The sequence below is a fragment of the Pongo pygmaeus genome, chromosome 3 (genome assembly GCF_028885625.2).
Source record: "Pongo pygmaeus isolate AG05252 chromosome 3, NHGRI_mPonPyg2-v2.0_pri, whole genome shotgun sequence".
In the NCBI taxonomy this organism is placed as follows: Eukaryota; Metazoa; Chordata; class Mammalia; order Primates; family Hominidae; genus Pongo; species Pongo pygmaeus.
In genome coordinates this window covers 110,184,720-110,205,778 of record NC_072376.2, presented here as the reverse complement: position 1 = coordinate 110,205,778, position 21,059 = coordinate 110,184,720, and the positions used below count along the sequence as shown (strand labels likewise).

Sequence of the window (21,059 nt, the reverse complement as noted above, 5' to 3'; positions counted from 1 at the left end):
GTAAATTCTAAATCATGTGTTGAAATACATATGATTAAAATGAACTTGGATATTTTTGTTGAAGCATGTATTTCCTTTTAGCAATTTTGTTTATTTTTTTTTCTACTGGTATGTTCACACATATAATTACTAACATCTACAAAACATTTAAAGAAACAATTATATAGCTTTTTTCCCCAAAGAACAGTATTTAATGATGTATATATAGGTTTTTCATAATTTTTTAAAACAATTTATACATGCAATTTGAATGAGAACTACAACAATCTCCTAAACTTAAAAATACCTATGCTGAATAAGAGTAGGCTCAGTTGCATATAAAATCAAGATAAAAGTAACTATAGAAATGTCTTCTTCTTTGTAACAAGAAGTAGGGAGCTTAAGGCTCATATCGAGGCTCCATGAAGTCACCAGCATCATGGGCTTCAGCCAGCTCACCGTTTAGGAAGCCTGGCCATGTGTCTTCACCCTTCCAGTTCAAGATGGTTGTTCCAGACATAACATCTAAGTTCTATATGCCAGGAGGGAGAGAAAGGAAAGGGTAGCTCTTGTCCTTTTGAAGGAAATAATCTCAAATTTGCCATAAAAATTATTTTTGTAATTGGATAATGATTTTCTTTACTTGCTAATGGCCAGTACTTAGAGAGCCATAGCCACTGTCCAGCTGTAAAGGGCCCAGTTAAAAGCTGGAATATTAAAATTAGCAGTCTCTGCCATATATGTTTTGGAGAATACAGGTACACATTCAAAAGTGTTGCAGACATCTATTAAATCTGGCTTTATAAACTATCGGAAATTGGTCAGACTATTACAACCCAGTCATCATTTTTTTCATGATTAAATTGTTATAATAGCTATAATTGGTTCTGCATCATCTGCTAAGAAAATGGTAGAGCTATTAAAAAACAGTAAATGCCATGTCATATTACTCAATTGTTCAATACATCAAACCATTTTAGAGTTGTTTTAAAGTGTTTTTACTGAATAGGTAACAATCTTCAGTTTCAAAGAACATTTTATGGTTTATGAGCAGATAGTGCCTGACTGTCCATTAGGAGTATTGCTTTAGAATAATATTTATACTGAGTAAAATGCTTCAGTAATTGACTTTAATTTTTTTTACCTCATACTTTTAATTTTGAAAAAACAAAAAATAAAAACTACTAATATAAATTTGTTAAGGCTTTAAATTGGCATAGCTATGTAATTCAGAAAATTGTTCATATGAGTTAGTGTCTGCCTCTTCTTACTCTCTGATAAAAGTACTAAGATATGGGAGAAGTCATCAGAGAGTTTAAAAATGCAGATTTTTGTCTGTTCTGGTTATAAGTGAAACAAGTCATTTGCCTTGAGATTCAAGAACCTTGTGGCAGTGCAGCTAATGATTTAAATTTAATTAATTTATCAAGGCATAGAATTTTAGAATTCATGGAAACCATTGAGAATACATCCTCCAATGTTGTCATTTTATAGTTGAGGCACTGAGGTCTGGAAAGTTTAAGTGACTTGGTAAGGTCATATTAATGAGTTAGTGGCAGTACTGAAACCAGGGCAAGGGTTTTACTGCCTTTTAATCTAATACAGTCTTGCCCATCCCGCACCCCCCCCCTTTCCTTCCTTCCTTTCTTCCTTCCTTCCTTCCTTCCTTCCTTCCTTCCTTCCTTCCTTCCAACTCTATTTTCTGCATTTTAGTAGTATTAGCATAAAAATAGTTGTGTATCACACAGGTTTCAGATGCAGAAAAAGAAAATCAATTTGGGCAAAAATTAATTTAATACAGGGAATAAGGTGCTTATTGTCTTGTTGGAATTGATGTAGGGAACTCCAGGGTGGATTTTCAGAAATAACTTGCAAAACACCATGATATAGTCCATCAGAGGAGCTGAGGCTGCTGCTACACATTTTCACATTTTTAAAACTAGTGACTGGAATCTGAAATAGCTGGTAGGTAAGCTACTCTCACTAACTTCATAGCTGTCGTTTGACATGCATAAAGCTTCTGAATAGTCTCGAATCATACAGCAGAAAACTCCATGTATCAACTATGTGTGCCAGTAGAGCTAAGCAAAAAAATATAGATATATACTACATATATATAGTATATCTTTAGTATATACTATATACTATAGTATATCATCTTTAGTATATACTATATACTATAGTGTATCATCTTTAGTATATACTATATACTATAGTGTATCATCTTTAGTATATACTATATACTATAGTGTATCATCTTTAGTATATACTATATACTATAGTGTATCATCTTTAGTATATACTATATACTATAGTGTATCATCTTTAGTATATACTATATACTATAGTGTATCATCTTTAGTATATACTATATACTATAGTATATCTTTAGTATATATATATTTTAGTAATTATATATACTAAATTTATAATAAATTTAGTAACATATATAGTATATATATGTTTTGTATATATAGTATATTGTCTATATATAGTATACAATATATACTATATATATAGCATATACATATATATACACACTATATATATATACACGCACTATATATATATATACACACACCCATACTATATATACAATAATGGCCTGTATTTCAACGTTACTACTCTCCCACATGTGTACATTTAATTGTTGGGACCCTATTCCAGAACTCCAACTATAAGAAAGTCTGATAAATGCTGTCTTTAAGTTTGTGGCCACTATAGTGCAAAGTCAACCCAGGAGGGAAAGTGGCTTCATATATAAAGCACACGCACACACACACACACACACACACACAAATGCACCCACACATGGAAACAAAACAGAACAAAGAAGAAAATAGAGCTGCAATTTCAGCTGGAGAGCCTTCTCTTATTCTTGGCACACTCAAGGAATACCATTTTAAAAACAGTGCAGGACGCCGCATTCAAATTTGGAATATGTTGCTTCAAAGTTCAAAGAGGCCTGTCAAGCTGTGTATGATAGGAAATACAGTGTTTTTTTCTTTTCTTTTCCTTTTGGACTTTGCCCCAGGTCAGTGGATTTCCAGGGCTTTCATAAAGGTAGCAGGCCTTGAATTTTTATGAAGTTTCAGGCTTGCAAATATAATTAATTCATATAATCATAGAAACTTATACTTCATAAAAATCTTGGAGAATGTATACTTCAGGCCAGGCGCGGTGACTCACGCCTGTAATCCCAGCACTTTGGGAGGCCGAGGCGGGTGGATCACCTGAGGTCAGGAGTTCGAGACCAGCTTGACCGACATGGAGAAACCGCATCTCTACTAAAAATACACAGTTAGCTGGGCATGGTGGTGCATGCTTGTAATCCCAGCTACTCGGGAGGCTGAGGCAGGAGAATCGCTTGAACCCAGGAGGTAGAGGATGCGGTCAGCTGAGATTGCACCATTGCACTCCATCCTGGGCAACAAGAGCAAAACTTCGTCTCAAAAATAAAAAAAAGAGAATGTACACTTCAAAATTATCAATATATACTTGGTACAGTTGAGGTCAAAAGAGATTGCATGGCTTTACCTTAGGTAATAACAGTTAGTAAGAGGCACTATAGAGGGTAAAACTAAAGATTTCTTCCCTCAAATGCTTTTTTATTGTACCGTTTCCCCTACATGTATTGTAATTATTAATATAGTGAGAATTTTATGTAACATTTTAATTTTAGGACTTAGATCAAAGTTATTTGAAAATACATATTTTGAATATGAATAATGAATACTTGCTTTGGTTAATCTCTTTAAAACTGGCAATAATGTCATCAATAGTAATGCAATGCTTCGTGGTTTTAGGCAACTAGTGTTGAAAGGATTGATTGTTTGAATCTAGGGAAATTTGAGTGTTCATGCATTCTAGAACTCTGAAAATATTTTAAGGGTTTGATTGCAGAGGATTCAGCACCATCTTTTTTTATCATGCTATTCTGTTTAACAGTGAGGAAAAATTCAGTTTGAGCTCCAGAAAATTATACATGGAATAAACACCCACATGACCATTGCTTTAGCACTTTGGATTATTTTGACCAATTTACTGCTCTTTTGTATCAGGTTTCCAAATACCACCTAGATTTCTACTTCCTCTTATTCTGAATATTATTAATCACATTTAAAATTTACAATATCCCTGAAATAATACATTTTCCAATTTTCTGCTTTTGTTTCTTCTCTTTTTCTTCTCTTTTTTCAGTATCATCAATGACTCAAAAAATGTGTGAACGTCTGTTATGTGAAAGACCTATTACTCTCACTCTTGCCCTCAAAAAAGCTTTGATCTGATTAGAGGGACCACACATACACTAGCACAGAGTAGTTAAGAGGAAAAAAGAAGGCTTGAATGGTAAGTAGTAGAGAAGATCAGAGAAGGGAGAGATCACTAGTGAGTGCCTAAGGCAGGTAACAAATTTCACAGAATATTTCAGTCTAGACTTGAAGGATACATTATAATATGCATAGTTTGTGTTAAACCCTTTAAGTCAATATTAGATCCCAATGGCCATTTTAAGTAAATTTGTGATAAACTGCTTGACATTTTTAATTTATGGTGATATAAATCATCTTTTAAAGAAAAATTAAATTTAAAACATAAAATGAGAAATTTCATTGCAATGATATAAACCACTTACAAAAAGATACACTTAGAATACATACATATATATAGCAAAATGCCAGAAATATTTTATACACCAGAGTAAAGATATAAGATGTGATAGAAAAATCACATATGTTTCTGAATTTTTATTCTTTTCATATTTAATTATGGGACATTGCCAATGCAGGAAAAAAAAACAATATAAAGCCTCATATTCTTTAATTTAATCCTGGTAGAAAATATAACTGAAGCCAGAGGCTACAAGCCTCAGTTGACAATTTAATGAAGACTTTTGAAAGAAGGGGAGACTCTGGGTGCTTTGGGAAGACAAGCCCTGAGTGAATAATTACATCAGTTTAGACAAAGAAAAGGTCAACAAATACTTATACATTGGTTACTAAAATATTTGTTAAATATATGTTTATTTTTTATCTAATTGTGATGAATTTGAATTTTTCCTTAAATCCATTTGCTGTGAAGGCAAAAGATCTTTTCAGTAATAATTGAAACATTTATTTTTTAAAGTTCTAATGGCTGTTGACTTGTTACCATGAACCCATAAATATTCTCTATAGATGACAAAAATGTTTTTTGTGGAATACCTACTTTTTGTTTAAAATTGTTAAATGCTGTTGTTCATTGGATGCAAATTTTACCCACCACACTTGTAACATCAACTGTAAAATCACTGACGTTGTTTCCCGTAATTTTCTTAGTATATATGTGGCTTGAGTTGGCTTGTTAGCAGTTTGCATCAGGTTTTTCTCCCTACAGGCTTATTTATAAAAATGTAATGCTTCTAATGCATTCACTTCTGGAAAAGCAACACAAGTGTACTTTTTTCTCAGACATTAGGATGTGTTGTACACAATGTAGGTCATTACTCAGATTCAGGACAAGAATCTGCTGTTAACATAAAGGGAACTGGGGAAGTTCTAAAAGCCAGTGATTTCCTGATTTTAAAAACAGCACATAGAAGGAAGTAACAAGAAGCCTCCAACTGACTTTTCTTTTGGATTTTAATGTGAATTTTACATTCTGTTGTCATCTTACAGTCAGCATTATCACGTGCCTTCATGTGACAAGAGAAGATAATGCTCTCCTTCCCCCTGGCAGTTAAATGCATACTGATCTCTTTAGAATAAACTCAGTCATGTTCTCCCGAGATGCACCCCTAAAAGTCCTTTCCTTTGACCCTATATATCTTAATACCTCTGGAAAGTTTCATTGTATTCCTATCTTATGTCATAGCTATTTGTGGATATATACCCACATAACTCTCCTTATTATATTGGAAGGTTTTTTGTTAGTAAATAGCTTGCATTAATTTTTACATCCCCTGGAGTTCTTAATACTGATGTAAAGAAAATACTTTAGAATTACTAGTTTGTGACCAGGCACGGTGGCTCATGCCTGTAATCCCAGTACTTTGGGAGGCTGAGGTGGGCAGATCACCTGAGTTTGGGAGTTGGAGACCAGCCTGACTAACATGGAGAAACCCTGTCTCTACTAAAAAAATTACAAAAATTAGCTGGGTGTGGTGGTGCATGCTTGTAATCCTAGCTACTCAGGAGACCGAGGCAGGAGAATCGCTTGAATCCGGGAGGCAGAGGTTGCAGTGAGCCAAGATGGTGCCATTGCACTCCAGCCAGGGCAACAAGAGTGAAACTCCATCTCAAAAAAAAAAAAAAAAAAAAATTTACCAGTTTATGTGAAAAATTTAACTTTTTTGAGACAGTTTTTTACCATGTAAAATGGAAATGAAAACCTACTGTTTAATTTTTTTTGTGACAATCAAAATAATTGAAAATACCTTATAGTGCCTGGCATGTAGTATAGCAGGAGAAGCAGCAGCAACATAAATAATAATAATGACAATAATAGTAGTAGTACCAGCAGCAGCAACAGCAATAGCTACTGGATAGAGTTTTTATTTTTTAATGTTTTAAAGAATATATTTTCACACTTTAGTTTTTAGGAATATAGCAATAATAAAAAAAATTGTTCAGGGTTTTCTTTATGTGAGGCCACTGGTCTAGGTTCTCCTCATAACAATCCTAAGAGATGGATGTTGTTACCATGCCCACTTACAGAGTTGAACTTGAAGCACAGAGAATTTTAGTAATTTTTTCAAGTCCATGTAGGTGACAAAGTAACAAAGCAAGGATTCACCCTCCTTTAGCCCAACTCCTCCAGAGGCCATTTGACACTAAATGGGTACTCAGTAAGTATTCATTGAATGATTGATGTCTGCATGTTTTCAAATTATGTATTTGACTTTACTCTTCTAATTTCTTTGTATATGGGTTCATTTACAGTCTTACACTATACATTTAGTTGTTTTGTGGAGAATAACTTGTGCAACACAAAAACAAGATGCATAGTTTGTTGCTAAAAGGCATTATTGCTTTATTGCTGGGAAGCACTGTTATTACACAATACAAAATTTAAAAAATGTTATTGGTAAATACGAGGCCTACATATATAAGTTTATAAGCATGTAGCCATATATTGCCGTTGCTTGTATAATCCACCCAAGAATAACAGTCTCATTGCTTTTCAGTCACATTTCCTATCTAAATATTGGTAGATGTGTATGACATGAACTAGGAGAGCAAAATATGTGAGATGTTACAAAAATATTATTTGCTTTTCTAGTGGAATCCTTTGATCCTTTTTTAAAATCTCAATTGAGTCCATTTTTAGAAAAGCTGAAAATAAGAGGTTGGGGTATTGTATCTATTGTTTGGTCTTATTACAGTCATTAACTGTAGTCAAGGTGCCTTTCAGGATGAAAGGATGATAGATAGGCCACATTCTCACGATCACATTCACTGTCATGGAGAACAAAAGTCAGAGAGGTGGGAGGTAGCAGAAGACAGAGTGCAGTGGGATACAGGTGCACCTTTTCCAGAGAAGAACAAGATGAATGTTCCCATTGTCACAGCTCCCTGCATTTCCTTAGTCATTAGTGTGACAGGTCTGTTATTGATGACATGACATGGGACCTGTTGTGAAGCTTCATTCCCCTTCTTTGAAGCTATTCCTGTGTCCTTTAAACAGTATATGGTTATCTAATGTGTCAGTACATCTGCCTTCATATCCCAATCTAAGCTATCTTGGTAATGACAGAAAATCACACCACTTGTAAAAAGGGAAGATGATATTAAAGTTTCATAGCTGTGTTAACTGCAATTCTTAGCAGTGGTTTCTTATGTAATAATAGGCAAGGTCAAGAATAAATTTATCTGAGTAAGAGAAAATAGCATAATTTGAGTTCTCAATCTGCTGCAAAAGAATGCTTTGTAGTCTAAAGCTCATCATTTTACTTATATGCTTTCTCCAGTTGCACTATTGAGATTAAGAAAGAGTTTCAAAGTTCTGTTTCAATAAATACTGCATGATATAGATCATTTGAATGGATTATTTAAATTAACTACTTGAGAAAAATAACTGAATGTCCAAATCATGACCAACCACTATTGATTCCATTTTAACAATTATTTGAAAATTATGGAATCTTTTGGGAACTGCTAGGAAATATATTTGATTTTAATTATATATTTAGGCTTATTTTATAATCACTTATTAGATAATCAATATTGTCCCACTGAGAATGTATGGGGAAAATCACTCTGAGAAACCACAGAGGTGAAGCATATATACCATTACAGGAAACACATGTTAATAATTTCTGATTTGAATCCTTAAGATTGAAACTTTATTGCTTATCAAAAAATGTTATCAACAATTTAATGAAGTTTATTTTTCTTGGATAGGGTTTTTTTTAAATTATACTTAAAATTTTTTTTTAAAAAGGATACCTTTTTACCTTTGTTAGGAATATAGCAATAATAAAAAAAATGTGCTTTTCAGAGCAATTATCTATAATGAGAAGCCCTTCACATTGGGAATAAATCCAATTTGTTATATATTAAATTTGGCTACTGCACATGCAGAGTTGCTTTACTATAACTCTTTTAATATGTATAACCTAATTAGCATGATAATGACTTCATGCTGAAACTTGATGCAATAAACTTTCAAAGAAAAAGTTAAAATAAAAATAAAAATAGAACAGAACATCAGTGGTGATGCAAGTCAAAGCTACATTTTGTCAGTACATTACTGGTTTCCTTATTATTCTCCAAACTAAACCTCCATGTTTGATTCTACAAGATTGTGTCTTCAATAGAAGCATTATTAGTCAATTCCTTCATATATATGCCTAACTTTTAATATACTGGGTATGAGACTATAACATATAACATCCATATAACATCCAGGTGACCTTTAGGAGTCCCAAAATATACATGAGAATATATATTTTTGCAGACGAATTAGGTCAGAGTTTGTAAAGTATTACCTTAATAAAAATAAACTCGGCCATCAGAATGTTTGAAAAGATCCTTAAAATACATTTGGCTAGTCTCTTCTCCATTTGCCAAGTATACATTTTCTCTCCTTTGTTTCTGAAACACGACTTCTTCCTGATTTTTTTTTTTTTAACCTCTCTGGATCATTGTTCATGTCCTCTGTAATATATCTTTCTTCTTTACCTGCTGCTTAAATGCCAGCCTATAGCTGTTCCTCAAAATTCTGCCCTGTCCTATTTTCTTCTCAAGTGCTATACCTTTATTATCAGTTTTATACCACTTAATCCAAACAAATTTTTATATAATTTCATTTTTCTTATGAGGATTGGATGTTTCTAGTCTACTAAGATCAGCTTCAGAATGACCCGCTGATAATGTAAACTCTGCTTCCCCCATTAAATCTACTCTATCTTCCCATACATTATTTCAAATTAGAAATCTTGATATCAACTTTAATTTCTTTCTTTTTTCTTTTCTTTTCTTTTGTTTTTCTTGTCTTCTTTCTTCCTCCCTGCCTCCCTCCCTTCTTTCCTTCCTCCTTCCTTCCTTCCTTCCTTTATTCTTTGACCATGTTCTCATTTCTGTTGACCACTAAGCCCTGTGAATTCAGTCTTTACAGCTATTCTTGAATACATGCTATTCTTTCTATTCTCACAGTCATTTTTAATCTTTTACCTGGGTTACTGCACAGGCTTCTCATTCTGTTACAGATTTCTCCATCTGACAGTCGCAGTTATCTTCCTAAGCCATAGATCTGATCATTTCACTGTTCATTGAAATGACATTTGTATTTCTTTAGTTCAAATATGGTTAATCCCAAATTCCTTAGCATAGCCATCACGATGTTTCACAGTCTGGCCACTTGTCTATCTTTCCAGTCTCATTTCCTAACAATTTCCTATGGAGGACTGCTGGCTAATTCCAGAATATGGTATCTGTCTCTGTGCCTATCTTCCTTTATTTTGGCTTTGACTGTTGCCTTGAATACCTTACCCACTTTTTCACCTGACACTCTTCTTATTCTTAAGTGCAGTCTTTAAATACTCATTATATATTGCTTTTTAATATATTTAATTAGTTATGTGAATTGACTCACACTATAAATAAACTTTTGCAGTTGGCTCTTTTGAGGCAATGTTTTTGAGATATAGTCATGTAAAACATGTAGATTTTATTAATTTAAATTACTGATAATATCCTGTTATATAAATAAATCACTGTTTTCCACTCTACTGGGGACAAATAGATTATTTTAACTTTTTTCTTTTGTGTAAAAAATGCTGCAATGAGCAATCTTGCCATTGTATCTTTGAACATATGTGCACAATTCATTAAGTAATTAATGAATTAGTTTCAAATGACTAACCTGGGAACTTTTGCAGAGTAATGAGAGAATGGCAAAATGTAGACACCTGCCATCATTTTCCAAATTTTCTTACTTGAAATGTCCTTATGTGAAGTATGATAGTATCAAAATACCCAGGTTATGCTTGGTTTGGCATGTAGTTATATGATGCAAATAAATGTAAGGAAGGAAGAGTTTGAAAAAAATCTCAATATAAGTTTTTTTGTTTTAGAGTATGAGATACCATCTTACCCAACTGTCATTAACATGCCTTACCTGCAGGTAAAAATACAAAATTTGGAAAGTAAATCCATAGCTTTCTTTGTTCTAAATTATGGAGATAAATTAGTACTTTGGGTATCATTCCTTCCTTACAAATCAAATTGTTTTAACCTCAAGTCTTAGTTTATACTTGCTTGAAAACTGCACTAGGTCCTACTGTTCCAACTGCCACAAAATACAAAAAAGTGAGCAATTGCATCTGTACTTAAAGTAGTAAGTTTATTCTTCTTTGTTTATGTTTTTATAGCCTTAAAAATGTTTGTTGAAGTATTTTAGTTATTGAAATACACTGAATTAAATTGAAGCACTATTATATATTGTCGTGGTCCTTTCACTTTACTTTGTATAAGAATTGCCTGAGGAATGTGTTAAAGTTTATATTTCTAGTTTCCACTGTGGATGATTCTGATTCAGTAGTTTAGGGATATTTATTTTTAATTTTTAACTTCCTTTATTTACCACAACTACCACCACCAAAGTGTGCACCGGAAACTGACTGCTTTAGAAACATAGGTTGGGGGCAAGAAGTGGGATGGTGGTAGTGATGATGGTGGTGGTGGTGGTGATAGTGGAGGTGGTCGCAATGATGTCAGTGATGGTGATAATGGTGGTGGTAGTGGTAACTGTAAAGGTGGTTGGAGTAATGGTGATTTAGGAGGTGGTGGATCTGGTGGTGGATGAAATGAGCTGACATAGTTCAGGTCTTTGGAATCAAATAGTCTTGAGTTAGAATCCCAGCTCTAATAATATCTTTATGATCTTGGTCAGATTAGTTAACATCTTTAAACTTTAGCCTTCTTGCTTGTATAACAGATATAATAATTTACCAAGTTCACAAGGCTTAGCACAATACCTGCCCTCTAGTAAGTACACAATAAATGTCAATTGTTATATATCCTAAAGTGGCTTTATTCTTTTCTCTGATTTTGTAAACAACAGTTTGAGGATGGATTATCTATGGAAGAATGGAAATACGTTTGGAACTCAGGGTCTCTGAAACTCATAAACAAAAGCCAAGAAATATTTGGGCATCTTCTTATCCTAATTTCTGTATGTATTACTTATTGATCCTTTAACATCAGAAAATCTAAAAGGCATTTCTTAAAGAAGTATTATTTATTAGGTGTCTGTTTTTTGTCCTGAATCAATGAAAGAGTTGCCTGGTAACATTGCATGTTCTGGGAAATGAATTTCATCTTCTCTTGCCACTCTATAACTGATGGCAGTGGCGGGTATCCCATCTAGAGAGGCCACTGCCATGATGCTGGCTGTGGTGTGGGAGGAGTGGCAGGGGCTGCATGCTTCATGGAGCCAATGGGAGCCAGGAACAGGTGGAAACTCTGACCCCTTCTGAATTTGCAGGGTTGGAATCTTATGCTCCCTGGGTGCAGCTGCAGCCACCTAAGCTGTGGCTGTGGATCTGGGCATTCCTGTGCTCTTGGGGGCTGGGAGCAAGCAGAGGCCCTGCCCTCTGGGTACAACTGCAGCCACCCATGCCATTGCTGCAGACACAGGCATCTCTGCACTCTTGGGAGCCCAGGAATGCCTCCCTTACACCTATAGGCTTGTAAGTGCCTGCTTCTGCTGCTTGGCCTCTCCCTACTCCCAGTATGTACCTGCTTCAATCTTGGAGCAAAGTTGAGGCTGAGCCTGGGCACTGTCTCAATCCAGCTGGGAGTGTGTGTGCTCAGGGCAGTGATAACAGGCCAAACCCCTGCCACCTCAGCCCCTTCAGGACTTTGGGCACCAATAAGCATGGGAGGGAAGCTGACGGAGTGCTGAGGGTAGCTTGGTGCTGGTCTGCAGGTACCCCTCAGCATGAACAGCCTGGGCACCATGAACAGTGCCAGGAGGCAGATAGGCCGTGGCTGGAAAAGGGTGGGTCCCTGGTGGTCTAGCCTGAAGCCTAGGGGCCAGGATTCCAGCCTTGTGGACTGGAGTAGGAACTTACAGTACTTTTTCTGGGCCTGCCCATGGCTGTCCATGGACCGATAGCATGTAATTCCTCTCCTCTGATGCCCATAAAAACCTTGGACTCAGCCAGACTCAAAAAGATGACGGGACAACCAGCTGCAGAGGGGAGCTACCCACCCCAGGGTCTCCTCTCTGCTGAGAGCTGAACGCTTGTTGGGACATCCTCGCTGCAGAAAGGAGCTACCCACTGTTGGTCTCCTCTGAGCTGTTCTATTGCTCAAAAAGTTTCTCTTCACCTTGTCTACCCTCCACTTGTCCCTGTACCTCATTCTTCCTGAGTGTGAGACAAGAACTCAGGAACTGCTAAATGGTGAGGCTGAAAGAGCTGTAACACAAACAGAGTTGAAATACTTCTGTTGCTTGCCATTTTTCAGGCAACAAGAAGAGAAGAGCTGCAAACCTTTGGGGAGCCCAGACCTAGAAGCTCCTCAAGCCAGCACTGTGACACCCTCTTTGGGGCTCTGCAGTTTCTGGCATCTCCAAGCTTCTGGGCACCACCGCATTCTCTGATGCCAGCTGTGAAAGCTGCTTACAGTATACCTGGTCCAGCCACAGCCTCACAGGGAGCCAGCACTCATGCAGGCACCTGGTGATATCCACCCTGCCGCAGCCAGCCTCCCTGCCTGTGTGCAGTGGCTGGACCCCACGCTTGCTCACTCACACCCCTCGCCACTCTGCTTGCCCTTGGCAGGCATGGGATCCAGGCCAGTAGCACAAGCCAAATACAGCCTGCCCAGCCGAGTGGCCCAGCAGACCTGAGCAAAACTTGGGCAAAGGTGCCACTGGCCACAGAGGTTTCTGGCTGGTGAAGCATCACCCCAAGGATCCCATGACATAACTATCCTGCTTTATCATAGGAGATACTGAGTTGAAAAAATAGAAAGCTTCTTATCAGAAACACACACATACACAATTGAAAACTGTGGAGTACCTCACAAAGAAACTTCTTAAAAATGCCTTGCCTAAGATGTATCAAACCTATAATCTGGAATTAAAGCTGAAAATCTGACCCTTTAAATGGTGTCTGGTAACTTTGAGATGGGTAGTCCATTGGCTATACTGTAATAAACACTGAGGAAACAGAGAAAGAACTCTGGAGCTTTAGCACTTACAAGTAACTTAACCTCTGTGAATTTCTTCATCTTTGAAAATGAGAAAGTATGTGAAGTGCCTGGCTTATATTAGACTGTGATTAATTGTATTCTCCTTGTGAAAGGCAATATGCTTAGTGGTTAAAAGCATGAGCTTTGGAATCAGACAGAATCAAGCTTAAATTGTATTGCTGCCACTGCTGATGTCAGTGACTTTAAGCAATACTTAAGCTCTATATGTGTAGGTTTCTTATTTGTGAAATGCAAGTAATAATTGCATCTACATTTTTGGGGTTTTGTGAAGATTAAATGAGATAAAGGATAGAAAACACTTGGAAAACAAGGACTGCTATATAGTAATGCTTAATAAGTTATACATATCTAAGAATCATAAAAATTACTATCATTTTCTATTTTACCATATGAATATCTACGCCATGTGTATATATACCTATTGTCACATCAAGCATACCCATGCATATAAATAACTTTAATTCATGGTATACTATTTTAATAATAACTTCAGGAAATTTTGCATGTAGGGTGCATTATATCATCAGTAATTTAAACTAAGTATTAACATAATGCTTTTGATTATTAACTATAGAATTTGTGTCAAATTTTAAGATTACAAATTCATCATTTGGCAAGGAATTTCTTATTGTTTTAGTTTCATCACCTTTGCTGGCCGTTTGAGATAGCACAGCAGGCCTACAGATAAAAGACTAACTTCAGATGAAACAGCTCTCAGATATAGTGAAAAGTTTCCAGAAAAAGTCCAATGACACAGAACTGCCTTTGGCATTGGCAATGATTTGTATCTGTTTGTGATGATTATTATTTTCAATATTAGAGTTAAATATGTCTTGAGCTTTTCTATATGTTATTTTCAGAAGTTTTTAATTCAGCTATAAAAGATTGGTTTGACAATGGTTAGAGAAGAAATAAATTCAGAAGCCCTTATAAGCAAGAAAAATTTACTTTTTTGTTATAAAAATGCAACATTTAAAATTGTAACACAATTGTTGGCTATTTTCTCTTATAAACAAATTTTAGGATATTTGTTGAATTGAACTAATGATTGCAATATTTTGAATTAGTTTTTGGTATCTGTAATTATTTGTTTTTTAAATTTTATTTTAGTTTTGAAAAATTCCTTTTTCTTTTTGTTGTACCAACTCAGATTTTAAAACCTGGGTTTATATTTCCAGCACAAGCTCATATTAACAATAGCAGTTATGATAATAGTGACCTACATATAGTGAGTATTAAATATGCTTGGGCATTAAGCTAGGACTTCACCAACTTTTTCAGTTTATCATCTCAATAATACTATGAGATAGATGTAATTATGATCCCATTTGGTATGATTTACAGTGACAGAACATTTATATGATTGCATTATTTAAAATGACAACATGGAATGTTAGTAGTTGGTAAATCATAAAAGACAAATTTTTCTTGAAGATTTGCATATTAGTTCTAGTGTTTTATTTATTTTTAAAATAATTTCAACTTTTATATTTGGGGGTACATGTGCAGGTTTGTTACATGGATATATTGTGTGATGTTGAGGTTTGGGGTACAGATCCTGTCACCCAGGTGGTAAGCATAATACCCAATAGGTAGTTTTTCAACCCACAGTCCCCACTTCCTCCCCACTCTAGTAGTCCACAGTGTCTCTTGTTCCCATCTTTATGTCTGTATGTAGTCAATGTTTAGCTCCCACTGATAAATGAAAACATGCAATATTTACTTTGCTGTTCCTGCATTAATTTGTAGTATTCCATGATGTATATTACCACATTTTTAAAATCCAATCCACTATTAATGGGGACCTAGGTTGATTCCATGTCTTTGCTATTGTGAATAGCATCGCAGTGAACATACGGGTACATGTGTCTTTTTGGTAGAATGATTTATTTTTCTTTGGGTATATACCAATAATCAGATTGCTGGGTTGAATGGTAATTCTCTTTTAATTTCTTTGAGAGATCTCCAAACTGCTTTCCAGAGTGGCTGAACTAACCCACATTCTATAAGCATTCCTTTTTTGCAACCTCGCCAGCATTTTTTATGTTTGACTTTTTAGTAATGGCCATTTTGACTCATGTGAGATGGTATCTTATTGTAGTTTTGATTTGCATTTATCTGATGGTTAGTGATGTAGAGCATTTTTTTCATGTTTGTTGGCTGCTTGTGTGTCTTCTTTTGAGAAGTGTTTATTCATGTCCTTTGCCCACTTTTTAGTGGTGTTATTTGCTCTTTGTTTATTGATTTGTTTAATTTCTTATAGGGTCTGGATATTAGACCTTTGACAGATGCATAGTTTGAAAATATTGCATTCTGTAGGTTGTCTGTTTACTCCATTGATAATTTATTTTGCCATGAAAACACTTTTTAGTTTAATTAAGTCCTACGTGTCAAGGTTCATAGAACTGGTAAATGACTGCAGTAAAGTTTCAGGATACAAAATCACTATACAAAAATCAGTAGAACTTCTGTACCCCAATAATGTTCAAGCTGAGTGAGCCCTCCTTATTCAGTTTTAATTCAAGGTCTTATGATCCACCATTCTTGGCAATGCTTGCCAAAGCTCTGTGGAGACAACTAATACTTGTTCTTGATAGATCAGGCCTAGGAAAAGTAGCATTGGATTGGGAAAAGTAAAATATGGAACATAAGTCTAGAGTGGAGAAGTTCTTTTTTTTTTCTTTTCTGTATCCGTGGCCTTTTCTCCCCTATTAATATGACTTTTCTTTTCACTTAAAGTACTTATGGAGAGCATTCCCCTTTTAGGAATTAAGATTATAAGGAGTATAGAGAATTTCAGCTATACACTTTTTATCCCCATTTGTAGAGATACTATTGATGGCCAATATCCTGTATCTTCTAATTCAGTGTTCGCAAATTTTTTGAAATCCTAGGTTGTTCTTCAAACTTTCAGCCCCAGACAGTATAGCATTGTTTTGATATGATTTATTTTAGGAAATGATATGATGGATATGGATTGTGGAGGACTGGCCATGTCACAAAGGCCTTGGGACACAACTATTAATCCTAAAACAATCATGCAGTTCAAATACTGGGATCCTCATTTTATTGATAATGTAATGGGCTCAGAAAGGTTAATTAACTTGCCCAAATGTATTCATCTCAAAAACAGCAAAGCCAGGTATCTCTAGTTCAAAGCCTATTTTTGTGTTTCTTTTGTTTTGCTTTTTTACTATATGTAACTTTTTCTCTTGTTATAAATTGTTTTCCTAAACTATCAAGGATGATTCTATATTACCCTGGGAATCATTACTGTATTTGTGCTGGCTATAAGTGCATTTTATCTGGGATTTCTTTCATCATTTACTATTAGTTGGCATTTAAGTCATTTGTGCATTGATGGAAACTTTTTTTTTTGTATATCGGTTTTAGAGAATAATCTTTCTATCCCAAAGCATGTTTTTGTTTATTATTAGTGACTTAGCCAAGTGTGCTCATTCATACTAGGACTGTGAACCCCAAATCTGAACAAACCTTACTAGCTAGAATATGGCTAATAAAATAATATATATACTGATTATGAAATTATTGTAATTGAAAACTTCATCAATCTAAGCTCTGTAATTTACTAATTTTGTGACTCAAGGCAATTTATTTAACCTTTTGGAGCCTGCATTTCCTCATCTATAAAACTGGGATAATGACAGTAACCCATTTCTAAAGTTTTTTGGGGATCACCTTAGATAATACATATAAACCACTTTGTACCATCCCTGACCCAGACTAAGTCCTTAATAAATCTTATAACCAGATTTTACTTGCCTTGTGTGTGAATTGAATGATTATAGCAAAAATCCTAGATCTGGAAATATTGCCATTTTTTAGTAGACATATTTCAGTAAAGAGTTATCAAGAAAGAATTCATCTTTTCCCATTCATTCTAGAAAGTGTTTAAGAAGTTTCTAATAAAATGTGTCACATTTCCTCTTTAATTCTGATAGGATTGTTGCAGTATTCTGGTTCTAGTCATTGTATGTGATGAAGCATACAATAATTCTTGTCAAGGCAAGAGGGGTATCTTAGTAGTTCAGTTTCTCAATAACTGCAAGGCAAAACCTAATTTAACAGATCCGTCAATATAATATAAAGATTCATCTACAGGCCGGGCGCGGTGGCTCACACCTGTAATCCCTGCACTTTGGGAAGCCGAGGCTGGCGGATCGTGAGGTCAGGAGATTGAGACCATCTGGCTAATACGGTGAAACCCCATCTCTACTAAAAATACAAAAAATTAGCCGGGCTTGGTGGTGGGCGCCTGTAGTCCTAGCTGCTCAGGAGGCTGAGGCAGGAGAATGGCGTGAACCCGGGAGGCGGAGCTTGCAGTGAGCCGAGATCGCGCCACTGCACTCCAGCCTGGGCGACAGAGCGAGACTCCGTCTCAAAAAACAAATGTCTCTCTCTTTTAGGAGGATCGTGTGCAAACTACTGACCAAAGGCTGGAAGGCACCGTATTGTGATGAATTGTTGTTGAAGTGATAGATGTACTCTGTCCCAAGTTCACAGAACATACACTAGTGGGCTGTAGCTTATTTTTCCAGTTATTTTAAAATATGTGTCCACCAGGTCAGCTAAGCTTTAGCAACTCAACGTTTTCTTGGCCACTTACTATTTATTATGTAACAAAAAGGGAGTTATGTCCAATCTCACAGGCAAACTGTTCAGAAGCCCAAAATAGTCATTATTATATCACTGAACTGGTACTGAAACCTACAAGGATTATGTAGTGTGCCAAAGCACTTTGCTTTTTCTCTCCTTATTGCACAGATAAAGCTTTTCTGAAATAACTACTTCAAAAGTAAAAGGGTCATTTGTTCCCTAGCTTTCCAGCAAGGTTCATGAGCTGACATAAAGTGTGAGAGTGTAAGAACACACTACCATCTGAGAGTCATCTTATAAAAGACTACTTTGCTTCTTTTTATGAAGTAGATCCCTCTCCAGTTCTGTAGGGATCTAAAGTCTATTTTTGTAAATGAAATGACACAACTCCTGAATTAAGCTGTAATTCTATCTTCAGTGCTTTGTAGAAGTTAGTTTACAGCCTGAATATGCTCAATCCAAGCCAAATAATGATTAAAATGTTACACATACACTGAAGTTATTTTGTTTTTTTACATATATAAATGGCTAATGGATTTATATTTCTGAGGTACAGTCTCTACAAATCCTCTTTAGTTTCACCCGAATAAAGATATGGAGTCATCTTGATTCCTGGAGAAGTGATTCCAACAAAAAAAATTTTGTTTTCATGGTCACTTTATACTCTTAAAAGCTATTGAGGACCTCTAACAGCTTTTCTTTACATGGATTATACCTGTTAATATTTACTGTAGGAATCAAAACAGAGAATTTTTTAGTATTAATTAATCACTTTCTCCCCAAAGGAACATGAGATGCCTAACCAAATAAGTAGGAGAGAGGCACCTGGGGTAGAAGAGGATAATAGGGACAGAGAACTGTAGGATTTATATTCTTAAATGATATTTCTATAGCATATGCATTTATTTTTCAATGTTTGTGTATATTTCTTTAATACTCTCACTGGCTACAATAGGCCCTGCTATGTTAGATTTTAAATTTAGTAGGTATGCCCCATATATACGTGTATGTAACTTTTTAAAGAAAATTTGATTTTTTAGAAAAAGCAGTTTTCTACACAGATCAAGTACTCCTTGCAACACAAAGTGTCCCACTCATGTCCACATCCTCTTAGTCTGGCCTGGCACAAAGTCTCTGTTGGCCTCTCTCTTTATGCAGGAAATGTGACTACTGCTAAGATATCCTTTGCTACTTCCAGCTTTTTGAAGAGTCTAAACTCTTTCAACAAAACAGCTGGGATAGTCACTCTACAACTTACCCTACCCTGAGAGTTGAGGGATCTATTTCTAGGTATTGGTCCTTCCACCTATGTCACACTTTCCTGCAGCCTACTAGGCCACGTCTGTCTCTTTACCAAAGTATGACATATTTTCTGCACATTGTTAAAAGCATAAATTATCCTGCTTTATCTTTAAAATGTTTTCAATTGGACTTAATATATTTGGAGCTAGTGTTGTAAAGTTACTAATGATTCATCTACTAGAGGACAATAGCTGAAATTTATTGTACATTTTTCTTTAAGAACACAATTTCAAATTTAAAGATTGCAGGCATATATCATATTTAATCCTGACACAAGAAACAAAGCACATTATAGCAGCTATCTTCAGTTTCTTTATCACTTGAAATACTGACACTCTAATTGTTAGAAAACATACCTGTGAAATGGGAGGAAGGAACTGATAAGATCTGGACATTTTAGAAAAATCCATCATCATAGAATTCTCCATATTGGAATGGAAAAAATTAAACAAATCACATATGTTCTTCTTGTAAAATCTCATCATTTTATGCAAGTCACATTTTCTGAAGAAGGAGCAGTTTTGACCACGTTTCTCACGCAGTCTTCAGCAGTTTACATGGTATCTCTATAAAGTGAAAACTAATAGATGTTCATAGATGTGTTCATGGATGAGGTTTTCATTATTTTAGCAAGTTCATTTTGAAATCATGTCTTTGCATAACATTCTATTTACAAGTGATCTAGTTCACAAGTTTTAGATTTAAATCAGACTCATGGAATACCATAAAAATAAATGACTTGAACTGGATTGGCTGGAGTAATACTTTGAGTTCACATCAAACAATGTTCTAAACCTAAAATCTGTAGGTAAACCACTGCAGTAACCTATTAGTTGAGGAGCAGATATCCGTCGATTCTTGAGCAAGGCAGACTGAGGCAAAGTACCCTAAGGGAGTTCACCATCTGAGACTAGGATCTTCAGGCCCACCCCTGTGTGGGGATTACAAGTGGAGGCCAGTATTCCTTCTTTCTAAATATTTTAAAGTTATACATCAAGCTAGTAAACTTATAAATAAAATATTTTATGTCATCCTGTCTTAATAGATATTCCCTTATACTCACCAAAATAAAGAAGAAATATGTGTAAAGCCATAGTTTTATATTTTAGAGTTGGCATCATAGCAAAGATGATGGAATTTAATTACTCTGCCTATCTGAGGGATGATTGGCCAGTAGTATTTGCGTGAATAATAAAATAAAGATATACATAATTCACAGTTACTAGAATTAGCAACTCAACTTTTCCTTGGCCACTTACTATTTATTATGTGACAAAAAAGGGAGTTATTTTATTTTTTATTCCATTTATTTTATTCCATTATTGCATTAAATTTATTCCATTAAATTTATTTTTCTTCTTATCATTTTGGCAAATCACTAATTATGTTGTTATAATCAACATCTTTCACATTATTTTGTTCCTTTGACAGTAACAATTTAAACTATGATTAAAAAAT

The 21,059-nt window shown here is 35.2% G+C and overlaps 1 protein-coding gene across 3 annotated transcripts in view; it reads left to right on the top strand.

Moving 5' to 3' along the window:
- STPG2 (sperm tail PG-rich repeat containing 2) overlaps window positions 1-21,059 on the top strand; it is a 786,467-nt gene that overhangs the window by 453,906 nt on the left and 311,502 nt on the right. Inside the window, exon 13 of one of the 3 annotated variants that reach the window (XM_054485709.2) lies at window positions 11,524-11,701. The exons of the other annotated variants lie outside the window; for them this stretch is intronic. Within the exon in view, the coding sequence (XP_054341684.1) occupies window positions 11,524-11,652 (129 nt within the window). The 3' untranslated portion in view covers window positions 11,653-11,701. Of the gene's footprint in view, window positions 1-11,523; window positions 11,702-21,059 lie in introns of those variants that run through there. 3 annotated transcript variants of the gene reach the window in all.